This window comes from Amphiprion ocellaris, chromosome 4 (assembly GCF_022539595.1).
Source record: "Amphiprion ocellaris isolate individual 3 ecotype Okinawa chromosome 4, ASM2253959v1, whole genome shotgun sequence".
Lineage (NCBI taxonomy): Eukaryota > Metazoa > Chordata > Actinopteri > Pomacentridae > Amphiprion > Amphiprion ocellaris.
In genome coordinates this window covers 33,622,110-33,648,613 of record NC_072769.1, presented here as the reverse complement: position 1 = coordinate 33,648,613, position 26,504 = coordinate 33,622,110, and the positions used below count along the sequence as shown (strand labels likewise).

General features: G+C 37.4%; 1 protein-coding gene across 13 annotated transcripts; it reads left to right on the top strand.

Moving 5' to 3' along the window:
• Positions 1–118: 118 nt before the first annotated feature.
• Positions 119–26,279, top strand: pecam1b (platelet and endothelial cell adhesion molecule 1b). 13 transcript variants are annotated; one of them, XM_023268575.3, is made up of 16 exons: positions 119–473; positions 569–604; positions 6,010–6,306; positions 7,953–8,234; positions 8,310–8,582; positions 9,918–10,190; positions 11,900–12,178; positions 12,846–13,124; positions 14,517–14,618; positions 14,736–14,766; positions 15,706–15,785; positions 20,428–20,481; positions 20,718–20,807; positions 22,219–22,275; positions 23,936–23,958; positions 26,036–26,279. In XM_023268575.3, the coding sequence occupies exons 1-16, from the start codon at positions 431–433 to the stop codon at positions 26,138–26,140; spliced, it is 2,304 nt and encodes a 767-aa protein (XP_023124343.1). In that variant the 5' UTR covers positions 119–430; the 3' UTR covers positions 26,141–26,279. The 13 variants fall into 13 exon arrangements, 12 of the variants coding, with proteins under 12 accessions (XP_023124343.1, XP_023124344.1, XP_054866283.1 ...); XM_023268576.3 differs by having other exon boundaries at positions 212–473; positions 26,039–26,279; XM_055010308.1 differs by lacking the exon at positions 23,936–23,958 and having other exon boundaries at positions 213–473; positions 26,039–26,279.
• The last annotated feature ends 225 nt before the right edge of the window (positions 26,280–26,504 follow it).

The window sequence follows — 26,504 nt, the reverse complement described above, 5'->3', positions numbered from 1 at the left end:
CCAGATTTATGTTTTCAGCGGCTGAGCCAAACCCTTATCTTTGCTTCAGGAAACGGGTTTTAATGCACAAAGACTGTCGCCTCCTTCTTGTTCTTCTCTCCACCTGCAGAGGCTTTAACCCGCCAGGGGTCCGAGGTCAAAGGCCCGACTGCTGCACCACAGAGCAGTTATTGTGACTAACGTTTCACAAACACATGTAGGAGTCCAGAGAAGAACATTCCACAACAGCAAAGAGCTGCAGCACGAACATCCTGAGGAAACAACACTGGCTTCCTGTCAAATTAAGCCAAGCCGACGGCTGCTCGGGGTGATAACCGCTGACTGGCTGAGGTGCAGAACCACCTTCGGATCCGCAGCCGCCCACCAGAACCAGATCTGCCCACCGGGAAGGTCCAGGCAGCAGTCAGTCGAGCTCCAGGACGGTAGCAGGATGGGCCTCCTACTACTGCTCACCTCCACGCTGCTGTCCAGCTGTAAGAACCTCAGCTTCTCTCTGGATTCATGTGTGTGGAGATGGTTGACAGACTTGTCTCTAATCTGGTGATTTACTTTGTGTTCTTGCTCCCAGACTTCCATCCAGGCAGCGTGGTGAACGCACAGCACAGTAAGTACAAGCTAAGATGAAGAAAATGCAGGGCTGCAAGATAAAAAGTCAAACTTCCAGGTTTAGACAAACCTTTTTAAGTTGCAAACTTTATTTTGATGGGGTTGATTTAGTAGTGTTGCATTAACTTAACATTGTGTATAATTTAAACTCAAATTTCTGCATTGGTTGACTCAAAACTACATTCAAATTGAGGCAAATTGGTTTAGTAAGGATTTCAAGTTTCCTTCTCTACACTGGAGCTACTTGTTTCCATAATTATTGTCATTAATGGAATTAGTCATTTGACTGTTTAGATGTGAACTTCTCCATCAGTCAGACGAACTGAAGAAGCTTCTTGAATGAAGATGAAACATCTTCAAGAACATGACAGAGAAGTTTAGTTGCTTTTTTAAAGGAGTTCAGAATTAACAGGATCTGTATGACATAATTATTGTAGGGAAGTACACAACATTACGTAACTTAATTCTTTTTCAGTAACATTGAAGTACTTATTGGAACAATTACATTTTGTCAGTCATCAGTTTAATTAAAAACATCTTTGACTGTAGAGAAAAAAATTGTTTTCCAAAATATGTTCGACCAACAAATGTAGTTTAATTTTATTAAATAAATTGTTTAAAAAAATTTGTGAAATTATGATAAAATTATAAATGTATTTTAATAGTTAGTAGTAAAACACAATATAGTACAACTTCCTGAACACAGAGATGTCATTTAAAGTATTTAAGGTTTTTTATTTTCACATGAGGCAATAAACAAGTTTAGTGCAATGAAATTCTTAGTCTGCTTTATGAACTGGTGCTGTAATGAACACATTTACTAAATACACTCATCACTAACATCTACTCATACTGAGGTAACAAAAAGTAGATATACAGGAACAGTGTCAAAGGGAATGAACGAAAAAAAAGCAATGTATGAGCAAAAGCAGCTGCAACATTTATGATGCAGAAAGTTAAAATCTACTCATTTAAACTGAGGTAAGTGATACTGAATAGACAAAGAACAGGGCAAAAAGAGGATGTGCAGGAAAACAGCGTAAAGAGAATGTAAAAGGTTTATGGTGCAAAGAGACGTTGTGTTTACTGAGCTTCATGTGGGGAAACTTTTTGAGCTCCGAGTTGGTTTCAGTTGACTGTTGGATTCTGATCAGAGACAGAATCACACGGAGGTTCAGTGGAAACAGAGTTGGTTGTTATCACAGTTTGGTGGAAAAGTGTTGGTGGAAATGTTGAGAACATGTTGGTGAGTTCAGTCTCACGCCTCCTCTGGAGCTGATCGCTGGTGGAAGACATGAGTCAGTCTGATCAGCTGGAGTAAAGGTGGAGGGCTTTTTTTTTCTTTTTTTTTTCTTTTAAAGCCATTAGCAGGTCCAGACTGGAGGTAAAAACACATTTTAAACTGGTTCCATGGGAGCGTTTGATGTGTTGCTTCTCAGATTTCTGACTGTTCACTTATGGCCTTTTCAGATTGTTTGTTTTTGAATGTTATTAGAGCCCTGAAGAGGTAAACAGTTTGATATTTAACCAGATAAGAGCACGGATGGACTCAAATATTTTAATTTCAGTTAACTGTAGTACTGCTACTACTACATTTTTAGAGCAGACATTACAAAGGGCCTCTTAATAACACACTGTAAAGAAAGAAAATCTCTAATGTTACAGAATTTTAAATCGTGTTTTACAGATTTTTTTCCCATATTTCTGGTAGACACAAAAAATATCAATGAAAATATAAAACATAAAATTTCATTAGAAAATCATTCTTATTATTGAATGTTATAGGTAATTTCACAGTTTTTACACACGTAAATAACCTTTATTAAACATTAAAAAGCCAAAGAAATACAGATGATCGCATGTAAAATTGAAGCAAGGAAATTTATGTTATTCGTATTTATCAGTAATTCAAATGCATCAAGTACCTTTGAGATATAAAAATAGATAAATATTACATAAAATATTAAAACTGTATTTTGACAGATTACCGGTGCTTATACACAGTGATTAAAAATATATATATACATTCAACATTTTTGTGGTTTAAACTTCTTTAATAATACAAAATATCTGTTGAAGGACTGCATCTGTACTTCCTGCTTATCAGGCAGCAGCTGGACCTTTTCTGGCCTTTTCTGAGAATCTGTATCTTCAGGTGTGTTTCCTGCATTAGTTTCCTCAATTTAGTCATTTTTGTCTCTGAAGAACTTTCAAATGTGCTACTTTATATAGACACAAAGCACGGCAACAAAAATTGTGTCTTTTAATGAAAAGCACAACCTTCATTAGTAGATCACTGGTACCAAAATGACCCAATACTCAAAATTTCTCTTGTATTTTTATGGAACCAATCAATTTTAAGTTTTTTATGTTTTTTTTTTAGAATTTGTTTAGTATTTTGGCTGCAACTATACTAAAAGAAATTGCACTTGAAGACCTAAGAGCAATTCTTTATGCAATATTTCACAAATGCATGTGATGTCCAAAAACGTTTTTCCATCACTGAATATATATAGTGCCTGAACATGTATTAAAAATAATAAAAGAATATAAAACAATCTAAGATTCAAAGATAAGGAATAAGATTTTTTAAATGCAGATGAATTTACATTCATAGAACAGGTTACAGTAGCACACTAATTGAAATCAGTAGGAAAAGGAGCTGTCTTAAGCTTAGTTTAAATAAAGTGGCTGCAGTTTGGGGCTACTTTACATTAACTTATTCCAGCAGTTTTTACTTAAGCAATACAGTTGAATAGTTTCTCCAGGACTGACTCTTTTTAAATCAGGGGCTTTAAGGTGAACAGGTCGAAGAAGCTGTATAATCTTTAGTCATGTTATTACTTTTGTAAAATATTAATCAGAAAAGCACCAGAGAAACATACAATATTAGAAAAAGTAGCACAAATTGGAAATACTCATGTTTGTATTTAACAAAGTATGCAGCTGTCGTGTTCAGGCTCTGCTTGGTAGCAAAGGAATGATATTTTTCTCATCAGCGGCTCTGCTGAAAGATGCTGGGTGTGGGCCAGACTCTGAAATGGTGATCGGTCCCCAGAGTGACCTGTTTGTCTAACAAAGTGCTTTTTCCTGCCTTCTTGAGGTTTGTTTACTGCCCCGCAACAACCCACAACAGCAGCCTGTTGTCTCCAACATATGGTTGATCTAGAGGGGGAAGACTTGATGTACGGCTGCAGATGCTTTCTGTCTCTTATTACACTGCGCAAAGCTAAACTGCTGTCACTTTAAGAAGTGCTTTGGATGCAGATGAGATTCAGGTTTTTTTTTACTGAAATAGAAAGTCTATTCTAAAGGATTTGTGAGCATCTTGTGTGACTCATTCATTACTTTTCACCTGTTTGCGCCCAAAGACTGATTCATGGCTTTGTTCAGGTGATTATTGAAGCGTTCACATGTGGCCGTGTGAGTGACGCACATGGTTTGTAATTATATCCAGAGACAATGAGGCTGAGAATTGAAAAGCATGCTGAAAGAGCAAATACACAGAGATATGAATATGAGCAGCAGCCCACTAATATCCAATCCTTTGAATGAGGTTTAGTGTAAATACAGGAGAATAGGCAGTGCCTATAAAAAAGTTTTCTCCTTTTATTGCTTGTAAATGTTGGAGTATAGTCAATATAATTTGGCTTTTTGGACAAAAATATACCCAAAAAAAGATTATTTCATGTCAAAATGAAAGCAGCCTATACAAAGTAATGTCAAGTAGTTAGAAATATAACGTTATTGCACAAGAATTCACCCCCTTTAAAGTGACTCGCCTAATCAGGTGCTAGAAGTCACATAATTAGTGACATTTAAATCATCTGAGTGCAGTAAATGTGTCTCAGTGACTGTACTATAAAGACATCTGATTCTCAAAGATCAAATTACTGGTGAATCAGTACTTCTGGATATAACTACACCATGAAGACAAAAAAAACACCCTTATTTAACGAATTATTGAAAAGCATTAGTCAGGTGTTGAGAGCAAGAAAATTTTCAAGCCACTGAATATCACTTGGAGTACAGTTAAATCCATTATTAAGAAATGGAAGGACTATGGCGGGTCGTCCTTAAAAACTAAGTGGCCGAGCAAGAACAAGAGAAGTGAGGGAGGCCACTAACACACCTATGATTCTTCTAAATAACTGATATCTTTTGCCACTGCTGTTGTTGTTTTAACATTAAATTACATCAGAGAATTTTATACTCATTCATACAAGACTATGTATTTGGATTTGCATTGTGTCTTATGTGTGAGGAAATTGTGTTGTGCTTTTCGAGTGGTTGTTTATTCTCCCTTATATATAGGTCTGTGCACTCATCACTACATTGGATCGCATATACAAGCTAATGTTTGGGTGTTTTGTCCTCAGTGTAAATCAGTTTTTGTGTAATTGTCTCCTGTATGTGTGTCACATCCAGTCAGGATAGAGTTAGCATTATGATGACATTCCAAAGTAACACATCAGCCTCATGAACTCACTTTAATGGCATCTGCTGCAGATGTTTCACTAGTAGTTGTTTCATCAGAAAATTGTCACTAGTGCTGAAATAAATGGGAAATGATTAAACATAACAATAGGATGTGGATGTAGAGGTCCACAGAAAAAGACAAAAGGGACGGCTGCATTATCCTTATGTTCCTCAGTGTTTGGGTTTAAGTCTGACCAATACTGGGCTTTGGGGTTTGCACTGCTCACTCATTTGTCCATAAATGCAACCATTGTCCTAACGAGCCATCAGAAATGAAATGCATTTCACAAAGTTATTTGTTTTTTGTAAAGAGGTCGGTGACCCTAACCAGTAGCCCTTTGTTTTAGTTTCACATAAAGACTACAGCAATGGGAAACTAGTATTTTTTTTTAGCAATTTCAGATGCACAAAAATCTGCTCTCCACCATCTCTACAGTTCTAAAACTCAATTAATGCAACATGCTGGTGCTGTACCTCCTCTGTTAAATCTGTATTATGTGTATAAGCCAAAATGACCAGGAGTGAGACTCTAAACACTCTAAACTCAGCTAATCGACTTCCTTCTTTTACTGCATACTTAACACAGACATAAGAGAGGCATTAAATCCAGCTCTGAGCAAGAGAGCTAATAAGCATATATCCCAAAAGGTGGATGAAATGAGCAGTAAAACATAAAATGGACTTGACTTCCGTCTTTCCTGAAGCACATAATGAACAAGACTTTCTCTCTGCAGGGAGACTGTGATGATAATGTACCTTATGTAACTGTACTCACATTTTCACTGATAAATCTGGATCCGCATAACTTCTATTTTACCATCTTTCATTATGCATGAGGAAGTAAAGATCACAAAAAGGCAAAGTGGTCAAGTGTTACAGTGTTTTTCACTTTAAGGCTGATGGTGGTTTAAATCCCCTCCCCAGTGTTCACCATCAGAGACATCAGCTTGTCCGTCGAGCCGAGTACAGATGTGACCCGAGGCACCAACGTGACCGTGAGATGCCAGGTGACGGTCAGCAGCTCGGGCCAGGAGGCGCTGAGTCGCGAGTACACGATATTCAAGGACGGCAGCATCGTGTACACCAAGACCACCAGCTCCTCCGAGGACTTCCTGTACCTGCTGCCCGAGGCCAGAGTGTCCAACAGCGGCAAATACAAGTGCAAGATCAACATCGAGGGCAAACAGTCGACCAGCGACGCTAAAAAACTCTCAGTGACAGGTGGGTTTGTGCTTATGGATGTGCTTTATTAGAGTTTGGGAGGTGCATGTGTATGTATTCAGATTCTGTTTTCTAAAAGGCAGCAGGATGCACCTAAAAACATGTTAATTGTTGTGTATGTGAACCTCTAGATAATGTTTGGGTCTTTCAGGAAACTGTCACATTTTTACTCACTCGTTACTTTACTCACTCATTTTTCTCTGCAATATGAAATCCTGCACCTCTATGGAAACAGAACAACCACAAAAAAGGGGAGAGAACTCAGAAATGTCTGCTGTTAAAATGCAGTAAATCATAGAAGCAGAAAATCAAAAGTTGAATTTCTTCCTCTTCTGATTATTTACAGTATAGTACAAACATTTTGAAATCCTTGAATCAACATGTGCACAAGTGTCCACAGATGTTACCAATACTGGAAAAATTGTCAGGCTCTACATACCATAGATGTTTTACTATTTATATTTTACATTTGTTTCCACATGCAAAAAATCTCTGAATTTTTGTTACAAGACTGTCAGTTTCACTTGAGTCACTCGTGACTTTCATGATGCAGCAAAAACAACTGAATTTTACTTTGTTTTACAGAATCTAGTAAGAGCAAATGGTTGATTTTTGGCAAAATTTTAAAAGAGACACACTCAAGGCACTTCACCAAGGGCATACAAGTGTTACCAATACTGGGGAAAATGTGAAGTCTACATGCTATAGATATTTAACCAGCTATTTGCATTTTTACTTTGTTTCCAGGCATTTCTGTCGACCAAAGTGTCGCTGAATTTTTGTCACATGAATGTTGGCAACAGCTGAGTCATTCAATGCTTTTCAGTTGCTTCAGTGAGTTTAGAATGTTTGTCTTTTTGCCAAATCTTGCAAGTGCAAATTATTAATTATTGGTAAGTTTTTTGAATGAGATGTGTAAAATAAAGGGATTTTTAAAAATCTACAATCATTATTTTACGCTTTGGTTCATTTTTTCCGATGTAATTCCATGCCTCACATGATTAGTTCAAGAGCCATAAAAATATTTAAAATCCACAATTCTGTGTATTTTTTTTAACAGTTTCTAGATCTGGTAAATGGTGTAATTTTTTATTTTATTTTATTTTGAAATAACCTGATGCTAGTGTTCAGAATGGTGGAGGGTGGGCTGTTTGTGATTTCTAATAAATTACATGCATTTAAGTCACAAAGAAATGTGAAGTTTCTTATTTGGATCCCTATTAGATACTAAGGAATATAAATGGTTATAAAAATCTACAAAACTAGTGGTTTAGTTTTAAATTCCAAAAATCTGATGTTAATTTGATATCATATCAAGTGTGTTATGAATTTTTACACTAAACTTTGCATAAAAATCTTCTGAATATATCCGATCTTTAATGTTAGCTCACCTCACAATGCTATCGGTCAAACAAACAGTGAAAACCACCCCAGCCATCCACAACGATTAAAATTCAAACACAACACAGCTAAAATAATAATCACAAAACTACTCTTTGAACCGTTTGGATTTGAACGTTAATGTTCATATGGTGCCAAGACAGAATTGTTTGTAGTTTGTGTATTTTTGTTTAAAAACTTGGAAATGTTGGCATTATTTGATTCCACATGACTATAATTTTTTGACTTAAACGTTGCGTCTCCAGGCCTGTCAAAGCCAGATCTCCACCTAAACAAGGGCGTGGTCACTGAAGGGGAGGAGCTAACCGCCAGGTGTATGGCACCAGGAGAGACGGGCTCCATTTTCTTCTACTTCTATGATAACTCCGAAGAGGTCCAGGAGAAGCGAGTGAACTCCAACCAGGCGGTGGCAGAGCTTCGCTTCAGCAGCATCGGCAACCACAAGATCCACTGCGCCTACACCGTCCTCATAACGCCGGACTCCTTCAAGTCTGAGGAAAGCAACTCAGTCACAGTTTCTGTCAAAGGTAAGCTCTGAAATTTGGCAGCTTTTTCAGAGCGCTGGACCCACCTGGGATGCTTCATTTCTTTTGTCTCCACAGAGATTTCCATCACACCGGTTTTGGAGATTTCCCCTCAGTACAAGATCTTTGAAGGAGACCGTCTGAATATCTTTTGCTCTGTCCAAACCTCTCAGCACAGCACTGAGAACATGCTGCTGTACCTGAGCGAAGGCACCAGCCTCCTCAGCAGCGGAACCACCAAAGTCAACCACAGCATGGTGGCACTGGCGAAGGCTGCCGGGCTGATGTTTGAGTGCAGAATGGAGATGGGACATTTAGTGAAAACTGCCACCAAGACCTTACCCGTGACTGGTGAGTGAACACAGGAAACATGCCTTCCACTACTGACGTGTTTACTTTCTAAAAAGTATTAATGATTATTGGCATTAATCACATTTTAATTGTTTTTTTTTTATGGACAGCATTTGCGTAAAGCCCTAAAAACCTCAGACCAATCTTTTCCTACATTTTGCTCTAAGGCCTCCATAATGTACTCGAGCTGCAACCATTAATCAATTATATGTCAACAATTCAGAAGAAAAAAGTCAAAATTCTCAGGCTTGTCTGGTTTCTTTCCCTTCTTTATGACAGTAAAGTGAATATCTTTGGGTTGCACACAAACCAAGACATTTGTCATGTTGGCTTTGGAAAACATTGATCAAATTTTTAATAAAATTTTGGACATGTATTAGACTGAACAACTAATTATTAATCAAGAAAATAAGTGACATATAATGAAAATAGACACAAGTTGCAGCCCTAAATCCACAATCTATCCTATAGGGGACTCAGGGAATTCTTGGCTTTTGGAGAGTTTTCATGTATATTTTTGTCTCTCTTTTATTTCAGATCTCAATAATTAATTATGCCTTTCAGTCTTATGCTCAATATTTGTATAAGTTAGGTTAAGTTCCATAACTAATAATGCTGTAGGGTCATAATTACACATAGTTGTACTACTTAGGTTATTCTTTATGTTTAATAACACTGTAGGTCCTCAGTATCCTCAGTATCTATAACAGAAGTGTACTTGTAATTTATATATTTTTGTAGGGTTTTAATACCTAACATGTAAATAACTTTGGTAAAATAACTCCATAAATGACATTTTGGGGTCTTAATTCCAGTATTTAAACTCACTGGGTTGATTTCTAACTCCAGTCATGACCCTTTTTGGTGGAAGCACTTGCTTTTGTTCTAGATGTGCTGTATGAAAAACGGTGCACATGTTGCCTTTCAGTGAAGTCAAGTCAGTGTTATTTATTTAATAAATTTATTTATTTATAAATTATTATTTGTTAAATAACTACTGCCAAATTGCTTTCCAGTACAGAAAAAAACCTAATAAGTTTAAATATTGAGCCTGAGTAATTTGAACAATACAGTTTAATGCCTAAAAATGTTTATAAAACACAACTTTACCTGACTATATTGAATATTAAGGCAATATTCTACAGTATTAGTCATTATTGAGGTCAACCTGACTAATTTAAAATTAAATATGCATGGATGATTACCTGTGAGTAAAGATATGTCCAATGGTGGAGAGGAAGGACTCGATTTTTATGCACTTTTAAACTCGAACACACTGTAAATCAGTGTATCACTGCAGAAGATGAATTGGTGTGTTTGTTAATCTCCCCACAGAGCTGTTTTCTGCACCGACTCTCACCATGTCTCCCGCTGAAGTCTTTCAAAGGGAACCCATGACGTTAACCTGCAAAAGTGAGAGCTTTGCCTCTGAAAGACTCCAGAGGAAAGAGCTGACTTACACTCTTTATTCCCTCGGAAACCCGCTGAATTCTGGGGACACTGGAGTATTTTCTGGCAAGGCCCTGCAGCATGAATTCAACTATACCTGTACAGCTCGAGCCAAAGGCATTGAGAAGCACAGTGAGACCCTGACAGTTCGACCAAGAGGTAAGCTCGCTTGATGCTTCTGTAGATGCAGGTTAATAATGTGGCATAATGCTCCTTCCCAACATGCACCTTGGTATATAAATGTGGCAATAATTGGCCTTGGTGGATTTGGCAAAAATGTAACAATGGCACTCTTTCTAGGTCAAACCCAGTCCCAGTTTGTGATTTTTAATGCATTACAGGCATTTAAATCACAGAGAAACAAAAGGTTTTTCATTTGCATTAGACACCCCTGGATTAAATACATTCTTTTGTTTTGTTTTTATTTCAAAAATCTACTGTTATTTTACATCATACCAAGTTTATGTGAATATTTACACATTACTTTTTATAAGAGTCTTAACAGATAACAGATCTTTGAGGCTAAATAAATATTTTCCACACAGACTCACTAACTATACGTGAACACTGGTCAGAAGTCATTAATCGCTACAGAAGTTTCTGTCATGGTGCCCCGTTGCTAGCTAAACCACGACGATGCTCTCGGCCAAATAAACACCAAAAACAAAACCACAGCCAACCACAACAATCAAAATTAAAACATGGCACAACTGAAATAACTATCACAAAACTACTCATTTAACTATTTGGATTTAAAAGTTAATGTTCACATGGTTCTTTGTGCTGTCAACACAGGGCTGTTTGTAGTCCCATGGATTTTATCTTGTTTTTTTCTTTATGGTTACGCAGTTACAGGTTCTTGATTAATAGAATGTAAGTATTTTAGCATCTATTTGAAGGAAAAACAATTATTTATTGCCTCGGATGCTGATCATGCTATATGCACATTTATTTAATAAAGAGGGAAATTCTTTACATGTTCTCATTGTATAGCCACAATTCAGGCCACCTCTCTATATATTTAATTTTTCTTCATGACAGAAGCATAGATGTAGAACTTGAATGTCAAGCAAAACACCTCCCAAAAACAGACAAAATTTGAATTAATTCCCAATTTGGGACCTTTATATAATGGATCATTATTATCACCACTGTCCTGTGAGGTCTGCATCCTCTGAACAACACTAATACAGCAGATTGTTTAATCCCCTGAATTCCAAGCAGTTTCTGGGTGTTTTTTTTTTGCTCCTGTTAACGTTTTTACTCATTGTGGTTACATTTTTCACTGCAATATAAAGCCTATGAGTACAGTTTTTTGTGGAATGTGCGTGTTTACCTCACAACTGTGGGAAGCAACTAAGTAGAATTTTAGGTACTTGTACATGTAGGTACTGATTATAATGTATTTGTTTTACAAATTCATACTTTAAATTTATTTTTATCTGTTAAGAGATGAATTTATTGATCACTGGAGAAAAAAAATCCTAAGCTGATGTATGAAATAATTTAAATTTGTGCCACTTTTACTAGCTGCAACATTAAAGTGCTGCACACATTAATGCATTCAGTAACATATAAATATAGATAGCATTCATTATTCAGAAACATATCAATCTGCATAGTTACTATGTTCATTTTTGGTGCTTTGTTGTATTTTGCTTCTTATACTTTTGCATTTAATTACATTTTTAATGAATTAATTTTATTTGTAACAGAGTGTTTACTACCTTATGGTATTGCTGCTTTTACTTAAGTATATAGTATTCTTTTGCCACTGTCTCACAATCAACAGGAGCCTTTTGTTTTAGCTTCATGAAATTTGTCCTCAGACAATCATTGTGTTTTATTTTTCTCTTTATTCTCTTCAGTTTTTGTCTCCGCTCCAAAGATCTCGGTTTACGACAAAGCGATCCTCGGAAAGCCTATCCAGATCCTCTGTGAGTCGGACACTGGCAGCCTGCCCATAAACTACACCCTGTGGAAGGGTTACCATACAGAAGGCACAACCAGAGTCCAGATGCCCTTCCAGAAAGCTCTGTTCACAGTCTCCATCAGCAAACCTGAGGAATTAAACAAGTATATGTGTGAGGCGAATAATGGTCGCGAGGAAGGTCTTCTTGGTGCAAGACTCACTGCAAATGTCACCGGTAAATATTCATATATGTGTTTATATAGTTGGCTTTTACCTACAGTGTTATTTTATTGCACAGTTTATTGATGCAAAATAGATTCTCATCAAATTCAACATTTTATTTTTGAGAGTTACCTTGAAATACATTTCAATGCATCTTTGAGTTAAAGGAATTTTTTTAATCTAGATTCAGTGAAGAAGATCGATACCACTCTTGCATTAATCCATTAAATATTAAACTATTACTGGTATATATTTAACTTAGCTTAGCATAAAGGCTAGAAACAAGTAGACGTGGCTAGACTGGCCCTTTGCAACAAAGTCCTTCTTCTTTTAATCAATGCATTGTTATTTTACAGATTTATGTGTTAACTGTAAACAAAAAAAAACTAACAAAAAAAGCACCAGAACTGTATAATATTGTGCACACCAAATATAAATAAATGTACTTTTGCAAATCACAATTTGTTCTTCCATGGTATGTGACCATAAAATTACACTATTTTACTGCATTGAAATTTCTGTAAAAGTCTAATTATTTTAAAGGTATTTACCAATATTTTCACTATTTTTGCAGTTTTTGAACGGTACAGCATTACAGTTGTATCGATATTCTCAACGCTTTTCCTACAATTAAACTTCAATTGTGGACTAATATTTTCCTTCATATTTCCCTCTCCCAGTGCCTCTGACCCACGCGATGCTGTCCGTCCTCCCTGCCCTACAGGACATCTCAGAGGAAGGTCATCTCAACCTCATATGTAGCGTTCAAGGCACACCACCAGTCACCTTTAAATGGTACCGTGTTGGTGATCCACAGCCACTGAACGCCACCACTTCTGACAACGTTTACAAGGACTACGAGTTCCCCGTGATAAGCAAAGCGCACAGCGGCAAATACTACTGCGAAGCTTTCAACCACGCCAACAACATCGTCAGAAGCAACGAGGTCACCGTAGAGGGTGAGACTGATGGCGATTTAAGCTCAGTAGGGGCCACTGATGCTCCAAAAAGTAGAGTTCACTTGATCAATTTTGCCCCCTTTATTCAAAATAAGCCAACAAAAAAGTCTTGCTTCTTTGTTGTGCATATTCATTATTGTTTCCCCCATAGATTTCATTTTACAATATAAAACCCGCAGCTCATTGTGTCTTGGCAACAGTTTTACACATATTTCTTTTGTAAATCGTGGTCTGTTGGCAAAAAGGCATTGCAATAATAATTACAAATGATTGCTGTTAAATAATTGCAATACCACAAATGTCCACAAATGGAATAAATGGCAGCAAAGTAAAGTTATGGTTATAGACTGTATGTTTATAAAAAATGGACTGACTCTACTACCTTTCCTAATACATCCATGGCATACAGTGACACCTGATATTTAAAAGTTGTAAATTTAGCAAGTTCTCCATCTTAGTTTAACATCTACTGTACTGTATATTTAGTCTGATTTAGCATGTTAGCATCCTAGTATTTGCAATGTAGCAAACTACAGCTAAGTGTGAGACACTTGGGTGCAAATGAACTTACAGTCCTCCCATTATGGGATGGGACCAGCATTAGGATTTTGGAGGCACGTTAGCATGCAGTTCAACAAACCAACAACAGATGATGATGCTCACAGAAGCACTGCATGTGACTGCTCCAACTAGTGGTGCAACCAGATACTACAGCTAATCTCCAGTACATTTTCTGACATGCAAGCAGAGAATACAGGATTTTCCCATGTTTTGGAGCTTGTAGAGCGTTAGGTACTGCAGAGTGACCCAGTTTTCAAGTAAATACACTTGACTGAAGTGTGTATTATTCAGGAAAATTGTGTCGGATTTGGACTGTCTTTCGGCCGACACTATGCATAAAATAACTCGGATTGGCCCTGGTCAAAAAGACTTGATTGGGACATCTCATATTTTAGGTGAACAAGAGTATCCTACATTTCTAATTGTTCCAAGCGGCAGCAGAAAGCTATCAACTCTGCCGCATGTTTCAGTATTAGGGGTGACAGGAATGTCCTCAGTTCTTCAGGTATTTTTCCATTGCATTTTGACATTTATAATGGTACAAGAAATAAAGTTAAAGATTCACCAGGGTGATGCAGTTAATCCCGAGGGGTGCAGGAATCTGAACCAGATTTTATGTCAGTCAATTTTGTCGTAAAGACAACGGTGACCGAAACTGTCTGATCTAGAGACCAAAAATTAGTGATTTGCTGCTATCAAGACTCAGAATTTAAAGACACCAGCAGAATCAATGTTCGTTTGGTGTCTTCTCAAGTTTTTATAGTCTGCTTGTTCTTCTTTTTCCTATTATATTTTTGTCACTGACTTTCCGTCCCTCCTGTGTCTCTGCAGTTCGCATGGCAGTGTGGAAGAAGGCGTTGATCGGAGGCATCTGCCTGCTAATCGTGACAGTGCTGGTGTTGGTTTTTGGGCTGTACTTCAGATCCAAGAGAGGTAGAGAGACCTACAGTCCTCCTGCAACTCTGGCCTCTTCTGTCTAACTATGTATGAAAGCCAGCCTTCCTCTGCCTGCCTCCCTCTGCTCTTCTCACTTCTTCTTTCTTATTGTAGGTAAAAGAGACGCAGCTGCTGAATTGTCAGTGTGAGTTTGCTCAACTACTTGCTTCTTCTGAATTTGACAGAAACTGTAGAACGTAGTGAAACCTAGTTTTATCAGCTGGCTTAGGTGGTCCAGGTTCTAAGATACTGTTGATAGTGGTGATGTTAAAGAACTATACTGGTTGTTTTGCATGTTTGTACCATTAAAACCTAAGCTAAGCTAACCATTTAACTCTAGTTTTATATTTACTATAGAAACATTAGAGTGGTGTCAATCTTAATATGGAACTCTGCGCAAGAAAATAAATATATCTCCTAAATTGTCAAAATATAACTGCTACAACATGCTTTCAAATAGACTGTTAAAGTATTGAATTAATCCCAGCTAAATTACATTAGTTTAATGAGAAACAAAACACTATAAAATGCCTCACTGTAAACTGTAGAATAAATGAAGCTGATAAAATAGACTTAAAGTAGAATCATAATCCTTGTGTAGTTTTTATATTATATTTGAACACTGAAAGCACCCTAATATACTGCGCATTATTCAAGCTACTGATGTAAATTGTGTTATATACTATAGCCTGCTGTAATGTGCAAGATTGCCACAGGATGGTAAAGTTCAGTGTGCATAAAATACTCAGGAGGAAGAAGTATTCAGATTTTCTACTTGCTAGTACCAATACTTTATTTGAAGTAAAAGTCCAGCATGAAAAATCCCAAGTATTAGCAGCAAAATGAATGAGTAAGTAGTGAAACAAAATTCAACAGCAATAGCAGTTCCTCAGCGAAGTGTATGGAAGATGATAAACTAGTGAACATGGATGTAAACATTGCAGATTTACAACAACAACACGCAAAACCACCTGTATTGTTGTCTTAGTGTCTTCGAATTAATTTTTGTTTTGCTTGTTTTTGGTCTTGAGTTGATTTCTCCTAGACTTCACTGTTGCCTGACTTTATTTTCACCATTTCTCAGAAAGCCTTCGAGCCCTAAATCAGATGACTCTTTAACAGTGAATCTAACCCACGACACAGAGGTTTATAATGCAGCCACAGGTAGCTTGGTTTTACTGTTCTCCTGCGTGTCGCTGTGTAACTAACCGGCATCATTAGTCATTGTCTCATAATCCCAAAGTGTTGGGTGACATTACTTTTAAAAGTGACTGTTACATTACAACATTACTGCCATTAGAAAGTCATGACATACTGAGGAAAGTAACTTGTTAGAGTACTTTTGTGTTACCTTTGCATTTATGGAAAGATCGAGGCTCTATAGTGGATACTGGAAACATCCTTCACAATGTAAGAAACTTCTTAATTTCCCCCAGAGTGATGGCTTTAGTTGTACTAAATCTTAGTTGTTCCTGTGTCAGAGGCTGCAGTACTGATAATACATTTTTGCTGTTCATTTTATTGCTTTACTGTCAATTCTTTACAGCCAATGAATCGTAAACCCAGAAAATAAAGGCGAAGCTTTAAGTATATTGTGAAAGGGTCATAATTAAACGCAAACTGTGCTATTCTTCTAAACCAAGTAATTTTGGTGCCTAAACTTTACCAAGCTTCTAATAAGTAGACATAACTCAGAAAGTGGTCATCAAAAGTTAATATTTTCTTAAACCTAAGCAAGCACTTTTGGCACCTAATAGAAGAATAACCCACAGGACACAAACCCTTTACCTCCTAATGAGAATCGTGTAGCTCATTCCAAAGCCTTTCCTACTACATCACATGAGAGAAAATAGGATTGTTTTATCACTAAATTCCAATAAAAATGTAATTGAAAATGTAGCTATTTTGTGGTGGCGGTGTTTCAACAAGGTAAAAGTTGTCTTCTCCACAATCTTGCCAACTCTTGCTTTTTATTTCAACAAAAGGGATGGGAAGATAAAATTTTTACCGTTTTTTTTTTTTTTTTAAAGAAAAGCTAACTAACTGATTAACTAGCTGCAAAATTAAAGTGTTACATTACTAATTACAACAAAGCAGAAACCTCCATGACTGAAAAATGAATCCAATGTAAAAATGTCAGAAACTGCAGTTCCTCAAATGGCCGTTTGAGACTCTCTCAAAAAGTGAATCAATCCCCATAGACTCCTATGTTAAAATGTCCAACTTCACAGCAGAAATAAACATGTCAGCAGCCTGGAGCAAAAGAACTGTTTTTGTATCTATAGCTAATTTCCCTGCTCATGATTACTGTATAGGAGGTGAATTGCTATATGACACACCCATTTAAATTATATGAAGCCATAAATTGAAGCCTAATTAAGAGCAAGTGACACTTGGAGGTTCTACAATGAGTTCCAAAACCTTCCATGTTCAGAAAACCTTTAGATGACATCACAGAGGGTCTACCCATCTTAATCTATAGCAGAAAAGCCTAATCTGAGTACTCTAACGAGTTACTTTGTAGTGCATTACCCCCAACACTGTCCTCCAACCATTACTCCCCTTGTCTCAACAGTCTCAACATGTTTCCTGTTGTTGCCCTGTTATCCACTCTCACCCCAGTCATTTACATTCTAATATGCATGCAGTGGTCGTGCTAAGGTGAAGTAGCAGCCTTTGTTAATGCCTATGTTGCTTTTTAGTTGTAGGTATTCTGTTCAAGTTTTTGTGCATGCATAGTGTGCGTATCATTGTCTCTCTCTGACCTTCTTGCATGTATTTTGTGTTTGTGTCTAAGCCTGTATTGCAGACACAGGAAAAGTAGGATGTTGTTAGAATACAGTTGCTGTAGGAAGTCAACTGTTTGAGGTACAAAAAGTGTGTTTATGCAGAAGTAGCTTTAGGAGTTAACCCTCTGAACCCCCCCAAAATCTGCAAAACTGGGCTATTCATCAGAGCCAGAAACTTAAAATTGACTTAAAATTCATCCCAAAAAAAATGTTTAAAAAAAATACACAATCTTGCGCTCCTCAGCACAACTGTGGAGTTTAGTGACGCAGCTGTGACCATAATTTGACAAAAATTTCAGCTGAACTGCAGGCTGTGTTTACACTTTGCAGATAGCAGACCAGTATGGAAACAAATGTAAGAAGTACAATATCTACAGTATTTAGAGTCATTTTGTTTGTCAAAAATTGGCAATACTTTTATACACTTGAATAACGGTTGTATATGTTGATTCTAGGTTTTTTTAAATTTTGGTAAAGTAAATAATGAAAGAATTTCAGCTTTCCTTTTCTTCTTTTTTACGACCTATGGCATTATGATTGTGTCAAACTGCACAGAAGACATTTCTAAGTTCCTTCTACTTCTAGCAGTGGCTGTGCTATTTCCAAAAAGGTACAAGACTTTATATTGCAATGAAAAAAAAGCCAACAGTGAGTAAAAAATGTGACAAAAACATTTAGAAACTGTTTAGGGTTCAGAGGCATATAATGAAACTATTAATTGTTGCCAACTGCTTAGAGCGTCCATTATCATCTTCTTCCAGACGCAGCGTCGTTCTATGATGACAAGGAGGGGAGAGTGACCAATGGGATGCGAGATAGCATGGCGTCGCTACCTGCTGACATCAGCAACAGGAGCAGCTACAGTATCCCAGCCACAGTGTAGAGAGACGCCCCACAGTGGGAGGGACATTAATGCAATTTTTACTTACTTTCAAGGAAAACAGAAACTTCTCAGAAAACACTTTTTGGAGAATCCTCTTCATGATGCTGAGCGTTGCTTCTTCACAGACACTTTCTCAGTAAAAGGAGGGCTGTTATAAACCAGAACCCGCTGCTCCCTCTCCCCTCCTTCTGCAGTCTAGATGAGCTTTGATTTTAGGCCACTGCGTCTTTGCTTCTGCGTGATTGCATGCCTCTGATGTTGCTGTATTTGTCCCGTGTCTGATTGATTTGTATATACATTCTATTACGATCACAGGAAATGTGTGTATATATTTTTGGTTGATCGCTCGACTGATTGGAAGAGAGACTTGTAGAATAAAGACACTGGTGTTATTTAGAGGCGTGTCAGTACCATTCATTCATTTTGCTGTTTCAACTGCAGTGTTCAGCTTTGGCCCAAGAAAAGAATACCAACATAACATGAACTCGATTCACTTCCTAAAAAGGAATGTGCAGCAGAGACTTCCTTGAAGAGTCGAAACAATAGAGTCTGCAAGAGACTTCCTATGTTGGCATGAAGCACTCTGAGAGTGGGGGGGGTTGATAAAGCTGGTGGAGCTGGGGAGGGTGGGGCTTATTTTGTTTCAGGCCGGGCAAGTTTGAATGCATGCAGCAGGTGGAGGAAATTAATCACGCAAGCCTTGGTTGAGCTGCGTTTGACATTACATTACTAAATGGGAAGTTGTTTTTGTCAGAACTGACTGTGCGACCGCTGCTGAATTAACAACCTATTGTGCATGAGGCAGCGGAAGATTTCTGTGTAGACCAGATGTGGGCTTAAAATCTGCTCCTGTGTTGCTCGTTTTGTTATAAGAGCAATAAAATCTTCTTTGGTGTTCCAAGATGAGGATACAAACAGCTTCTCTCATCTCATTTGCACAAAGTATTGCAATAACATCAGACTTTTGATGGCTTAAAAACAAATATCCATCCATCTATGCATCATCTATACACTTGACACCATGGACAGGTCTCCAGTCTATCACAGGGCTGACATACTGTGAATATACTGAACAAAATTTTAAACGCAGCATGTAGTATTTCATCAAATTCTTGTGCAACAAAATGGACATCATGTCAAATGTTGTCCAATTCTTCCTAAAAGGCTTGGTAAATTTGATGGACATTTTTTGGTACAGGATCATGTTGTTGGACACCAGAGCATCATGTTGCAAATTATCTGTCGTATCATACCGTCTTAGAAGATTCTTAGATGACTAATGGTATAATTGTGGACATTCAAGTAAAATCACAAATCGGTAGCAAATTAAATATCTTTGACACAGAGAGTTAATGAGGTTTTTGATGCTGCTTGTGGATGTTTTTCCATTCTTCCTAAAGGGCTTGGTGCAGTTGATGGACATTTTTTGGGACAGGATCAAGTTGTCAGATGCCAGAGCATTGTGTGGCAGATCATCTGTTGTACCTTGCTGTCTCAAAAGAATTCTTGACATGACAAATGTTAGAGTTGTGGACATTCATATGACACTGCAAGTCAGTAACGAGTCAAACATCTGCAACACAGAGAGTTAATGAGGTTGTCGATGCTGCTTGTTGAATGTTGTCCCACTCATCATTAAGGGCTCTGTGAAGTTGATGGACACTTTTTAGGACAGGATCATGTTGTTGGACATCCAGAACATCCTACACATGATTGATGGTGACTCTGCAGGTTGTGGCAGAACATAAAATAAAGTTCCATTTTAAGGTGGACTTTTATAGTCACTGGTCACTCTGCAATCATCCTTTAAAGCCACCTGACCAGGCTGTGGATTAACTCAGTGGCCAAGAATTTGGCACCATTTCAAAGTTCAAAAACTTTTTGTGCAAAGTTGGCTAAGTTGAACCTTCTTCAATACATGCTGCACATGCAAGCTGCTCCTCTAAACTGGCTCAAACACACATTAATTAGATATCAGGTGATATTAGCACCCGTGTGTCTGTAATGTGTGATATAATTGATAATTACATGTTAAGGTATGTTTCTTTAATCTCATTGATTCAGAATTTATACAACTAAATTAAAGTTTGACAGCGGCTCAATGACCTGATATCTGTGTTTTTGTGTTTCACAGTGCGGGTGGACAGAGCTGCAGTCAGTGTGTGGAGCGAACGGAAACCTGAAGCAGGTACACTTATAATTAAGTTAGTTAGTTGCTTTTTAAGGGAACTTTGAGAAAATGTCTACTTTCAGTACAAGAATTTGAAAATATTCACCCTGTATGGAGGTTTTAAACACCCAGAACAGTAAGTAACGACAACCAAAGTCCATTTTGAGTTTTTTAGTTAGCAGCACTTAAATGCTAAAAAAAAAATTCTAATCTCCTGGACCCAAAGTGTGTTAATGAGATTTTTTTTGATGCAGGAAATGATGAGGAGAACAGCATGATGTCCAACGAGCCTGATGTGGAATACACTGAGGTGGTTCATCCTCGGTCAGCTGATCCTGCCAGAGGTTAACACTTACACACACTTGGAACAAAAAAAAGGTTTTGATAAAACTTGTTCTGTGTCTGTGTGGATGTGAGCAACAGACTGCTGTAATTTCCCTCGGCATTAATAAAGTACTTTGAATTTGACCTTGACCTAATATTCCAGCAGTTGGGCTCCCAAAAATATTGTAAAATACCCATGTCATAAAAATACAGCTATTTTTGGTTTCTTGCTTTAATTCAAATGAATTCATGTGTATTTTCTGTCTTTTAATGTTTATTGACAGACATTTACATGGTAAAAATAATTAAATAACCTATAATGGACTACAAGAACAATAACACAAGTAGATTGATAGCTAATAAATATTATACACTATTAAAAAACTTTAAACAAAAATGTAAAAAAAATCTTTTAATAAAGTAATGTCTTAAAATACAGTAAAGTTTATTTTCTAGCCTTAATTTTCCTTAAAATTATGTGTATATTATTTGTTTCATTAATGTTTAATGAAAAATATTTCAAAGCAATGTAAAATAATGAAATCACTTATTAAATATACTATGCATATTTCTGTAGAAAGTTCTAATCATAAATTATGTAAAATGACAAAACAAATGATTTTGACAGTTACCAATATTTAAAAATATTGTACAGTGATGAAAACAATTTTAGTTTAACAATTTAATCTATTAAATAAAAAGAACATATATGAGAAAATATTATCTATTTGCAAATATATTTTAACATTCATCTTGTTTTGTCAAAATCATGCATTGAAAAAAAGGAAATATTATATTTATTCACAGTTACAGATTTGTTATTAAAATGTTATTTTACATTAGACATGTAAATCTACACCATTTAATTTAGTAATTTTTTTTTTTACATTTCTGTGTATTTCAAAACCACAGGGGAAAATGTAAAATATAACTAAAATAAAGCAGATACATTTATTAAAATTACAGATTTTTAAAATGTATTTATTTTAACTGTTTAAATGTCAGTCTTCCTATATAGTTTCTGTCTGTCTTTAACCTTTCAAATACATTCTCCTCTTCTCTTCCAATCTTCTTTGGTTTAGACCATTTCTCACTGCTTCATCCACATCCCTCTACAGTTGATAAGACAGAGCAGCACTTCCTGGGAGGGGCCAAATTACCCCTAATTAATACATCTCCAGGTTGCTGTAACTGCAGGGATTTCCAGAACCACTGCAGACCTTATAAACAGGAAGGGTGGAGCTAATTACCAGGCTATTTTCTCCTCCTTCTTCCTCTTTTTCTTCTTCTTTATCTTCTACTTCTTCTTCTTCTGTGACACAACCTGCCTATTTTTAGATTTCTGTTAATGTCAGATCAAACAGACTTTATCTGCTGAAGTTTGCCTTTTGATGTTGAAGCAGACTAATGTGTTGTTTTCCACATCTACAGTTCCACTGAGAAAAGGCACAGACACAGTGTACAGCGAGCTCCAAAACTCTCCACATGGTGAGTTTAACATTTTTAAAGCTGATCAATGTCTTTATGTACACCGATCTGACATAACATTCTGACCTCTGACAGGTGAAGTGAGTAACACTGATTATCTCTTCATCGTGGCACCTGTTAGTGGATTGGATATATTAGGCAGCGAGTGAACATTTTGTCCTCAAAATTGATGTATTGGAAGCAGGAAAAAAAGGGCAAATGTAAGGATTTGAGCGAGTCTGACAAGGACCAAATTGTGACGTCTAGATGACTGGGTCAGAGCATCTCCAAAACTGCACCTGTTGTGTGGTGTTCCCAGTCTGCAGTGGTCAGTGGTGAATGGGTGACAGGGTCATGGGTGGCCAAGGCTCACTGATGCACACAGGGAGCGAAAGCTGGACTGTGAGGTCCGATCCAAGAGACAAGCTACTGTTGCTCAGACTGCTGAAGTAGTTAATGAAGGCCAGCAATAATGAAGGCACAAAATTGACTATAGATTAAATTGATCCAGTAGAGGACAATTTTTTAAAAAATATTTGCCCTTGAAAATTAAAATTAACATTTTCAAACACTGTGGTTTTGTGACCCCAACTTAAATGTGTCCAAAATGACAGACAGTTTGTTCAAAATAATTGAAAAATGACCCAAAATAACTCACTGGCATTTTGTCATGTCATGTTTTACCTCAAAAGTTTGTAAAATTGTAACCATGACTGTGTTTTATTAGAAAATATGTATATGTCCATATATATGCACTCACCGGAATTTTCTGGTGTCTCTGGTCGACATTTCACCAACTTTTGAAGCCTCTAACATCAGTAGAATTTGATATGTGCCAAGTATGACAAGACAAGGTTCCAGGTTTTTGCTATTTTGACAAAATGTTAATGTGGAGTCATTGGTAGGACCTAAAAACTGGTGTGCAAAGCAATATATATATGTTATCATTATATGTGCAAAGGTAGAAGTTGCTTCTATTTTGTCTTCATGTTGAAAGACACCATATGAGGTTGTTTGTGCTTAAATGAATGGTCCTATATATATATGCACTTAATTCAGAAATATCTGCACATATCACAATCTGAAAAGCTTACATAGCAACACCACTGTTTGAAATGACACAGGTTGACCCAACTGGATGTATAAATAAGCAACTAGTAGTATTCATGTCAAGTCGTATCTATTTTTTTTAACTCCAAGTGGCAAATCAAGCAGCATCAGTTAATGCTGCTTTAAATACTGCAATCTAATGGTTTTGAGACACTTTGAATCATCCTAAATATCCCTTGGAAGATGAAAGCTGTAGTTTAGTCCAGCTACACCACCGTGACCATATCCTGTTACTGCTGGCAGGAATGTCCTGTTATTAGAACAGCAGCCAGACGCTGGACGTCTCTATCAAGCAGTCCATCAGAGTCCTAATGTTTCCTGTTCAACCCTGACAAGAAAAAAATCTGAGCTGTTGAGAGACGCATCTGTAAGAGTGAGAGAGGAAATATTGTAAATATTGATTCAGATGACAGAGACAGGACTTATTGGCTGAAACAAAGGCCTCTGCAGAGGAAAGGAAAGTGAATCAGCAAGGTGAGGTGACTAATGAATAGCTGTGAGGTCAGCCAGTGAGTAAGCAGAGTAAACGCCCAGACTGCACATATTTAAGCCCTGATGCTTCTTCCTACAGGTGCTGCCGACCACCATGACTATGTGAGTATTTGGCTTCACAGTCATACTTCAGTGTCATTCTTCCTACTCTTTATGGTCATCATTAGACAGCTTCTTTTTTCTTTTCTTTTTTTGCTGGTGATGCATATATCATTCTGCATGTGTATATAATAACATGTAAAGTTCATAAGTTTTATAAATTCATAAATCTGTAGAGGTCGATTCAGGCCCATTTTCACTCCACCTGTATACTCCATCCATTTTTATTTAGTGATTAAAGTTGGGGTAGGCAGAATTCTGGAAAAGATGAAAAATAAAATATAAATACACAGACCTATGCCGCAGCTTTTCCTCTCTGCCCCCTCTGATTTGAGAAATTCAAATTGAAAAATCAAGCTCAAAATCAACGGTTTTCTGTGGATTAAAATTCTGATCTTCTGAGTAAAAATTCTTCCACATTCTCCTCATCATGGACTTTGGTGCTCTTTATCCTAAAAGCAAATTCATAGTTTTGCACAGAGGGTGGGTAGCACAGGATTTCTGGGGAATTTAAAAGTTCCCACTATATTTGAGCACCATCAAAGGGAAGCATAAACAAATCCAAGCACCTCCAAAGTTCAGTAGTGACTACTTAATTGTAACTCTTTTGATGATGACTTATGAGTTACAAGTTCAGTGCAGTTACTGTACTCGATTTAATTTTGGCCGCCATCCTCGTCTTTGAAGCTACAGCTATGGTCTAAAGGAAACACTCGCCCCAGCGCTCCTGCAATGCTTGTAATACTCAGTGGAGGTCCTGTTCTATAAATATGACAAGCAACATTTGCAATCGGCACTGAATCTCCTAAACTGCTTAAAAACAGCAACCGTTCAATTGAATTTTCAATATTGGGAGGAGGAAGAGGAAGCGGCAAAGGGGTTAGCGACAAATGTGTTGTTGTGGCCAAAAACCAGTGTGTAATTGCTGCACTGAGCATTGAAGCACTGACATGCCATCATGCCACAGTTCAGGTCATTTACGTCTAATGGTCTCCCTCAGACACTTCAGTAGTAGCTACAGTAGATCTCTGCTTTGACAATCTGACTCTGGGTGACAAATCTGCAGTGAACAATCACATAAATGTCAAGGAAAACAATCAGCATGCTCCGGGTGCTTCCGACCTGATGCACTTTGTCCTATTGTGGAAAGTGCAGCTCTTCCACTGTGAAAGCTGTTGTTTCTTCTCTTTACAGTAGCGTCAAACCCACCTCTCATCACCAGGGATAATGAATATATTCTAAAACCAGTGTATGTCACGCTCTCCATTCACTCCATTAACTTTTACAGTTCAGTCAATACAAAGTCAATGAGCTTTAAGAATGTCTCCATTGTAAACCAATCAGACTTGCAATCAGCAATCACACACTTTTCATGGTTTAATTCTCAATAAAAATATATATAATAATATAATATATGTTAAGAAACAGTAAAGCTACATCTTAGTACATTTTTCTTCACTATTAACTTTGTAATCTCGGTTTTACATGGTAACTCCAGTGATTTTTGTTACTCCTCATGTCGTGGTGAGCCTCTGCAGGCCGATAATCCAGAGCGAGAGGGAAACGGCTGTCAAAGTTTCCAGACAAGAACAAAGGCGTTTGGGCTGGGGCTTCCTTCCCTATCAGTCACTCAGATCAGCGCTGAGGTCCAGTCAAATTACCTCCAAACCCATCTCGGCCAGCACACTGTCTCCCAGTGAGCCCTAATCGCTGCCGCTGGTGGCTGCAGCTAAACAGAGGAATCTGAGAAAATAAACTGAGGATGTGACGCTATGCTCTAAAAGTGGCTGATTCTTTCATCTCCCTGATGACAGATTATGCTGCAAGTTGGTCTCAGTATTTACTCATGGTTTGTGTTCTGTGTGACTTCTAGAAGTCTTTTATTTGGTTTTGCACCACTGAAAAAAGCAGATTAGCATTTAGGCGGGTAGAGAGATGGGTGGAAACAAAGCTTCAACTCTGATCCTGGGAGAAGCTACAAATGAGTGTTTGAGATGCTTTTAAAACAACTCCTCAGATTTTAGTGTTAACTGCTGTATGTATTTATTATTCTGTCTGTTGGCTCTGTGTTGTCTGTCAGCAGGGTTCGGTCGAGTACGCTGAGCTCAACGGTGAACAATCAGAGAGCAGTCAGCATCATCCTCAGGTCAACAGCTACCAGGACCTTCCTGAGCCGGTGGATTAGTGATCAGATACTGCCTGGTTTCACTTCCTGCTTTATTATCCTCACTTTGTCATCTCTACCATCTACTTTATCATTTCTCAGCCAGTCTGCTGAATTTGCTGTAAATATTTTTCAACCTAATAAAGCCCCGTATCCCATACCCTCACCGTGTTTCATGATTGCAGGTGATGAGCAGAAAATATTAAAGCACAGTGGTCATGTAAAGATGGGGTGGTAAAATTAACCTGAAACTAAATTTAAAAAAAAACTAAAATCCACAATAACTATTCCTTTATACAGTGCATTAGTGTGTGCAGGTGTGCATTTCCTAGTTTTGAGTGATGTGTCAGCAGGCAGATTTTGACAGCAGGCATTTGCGGCCCAG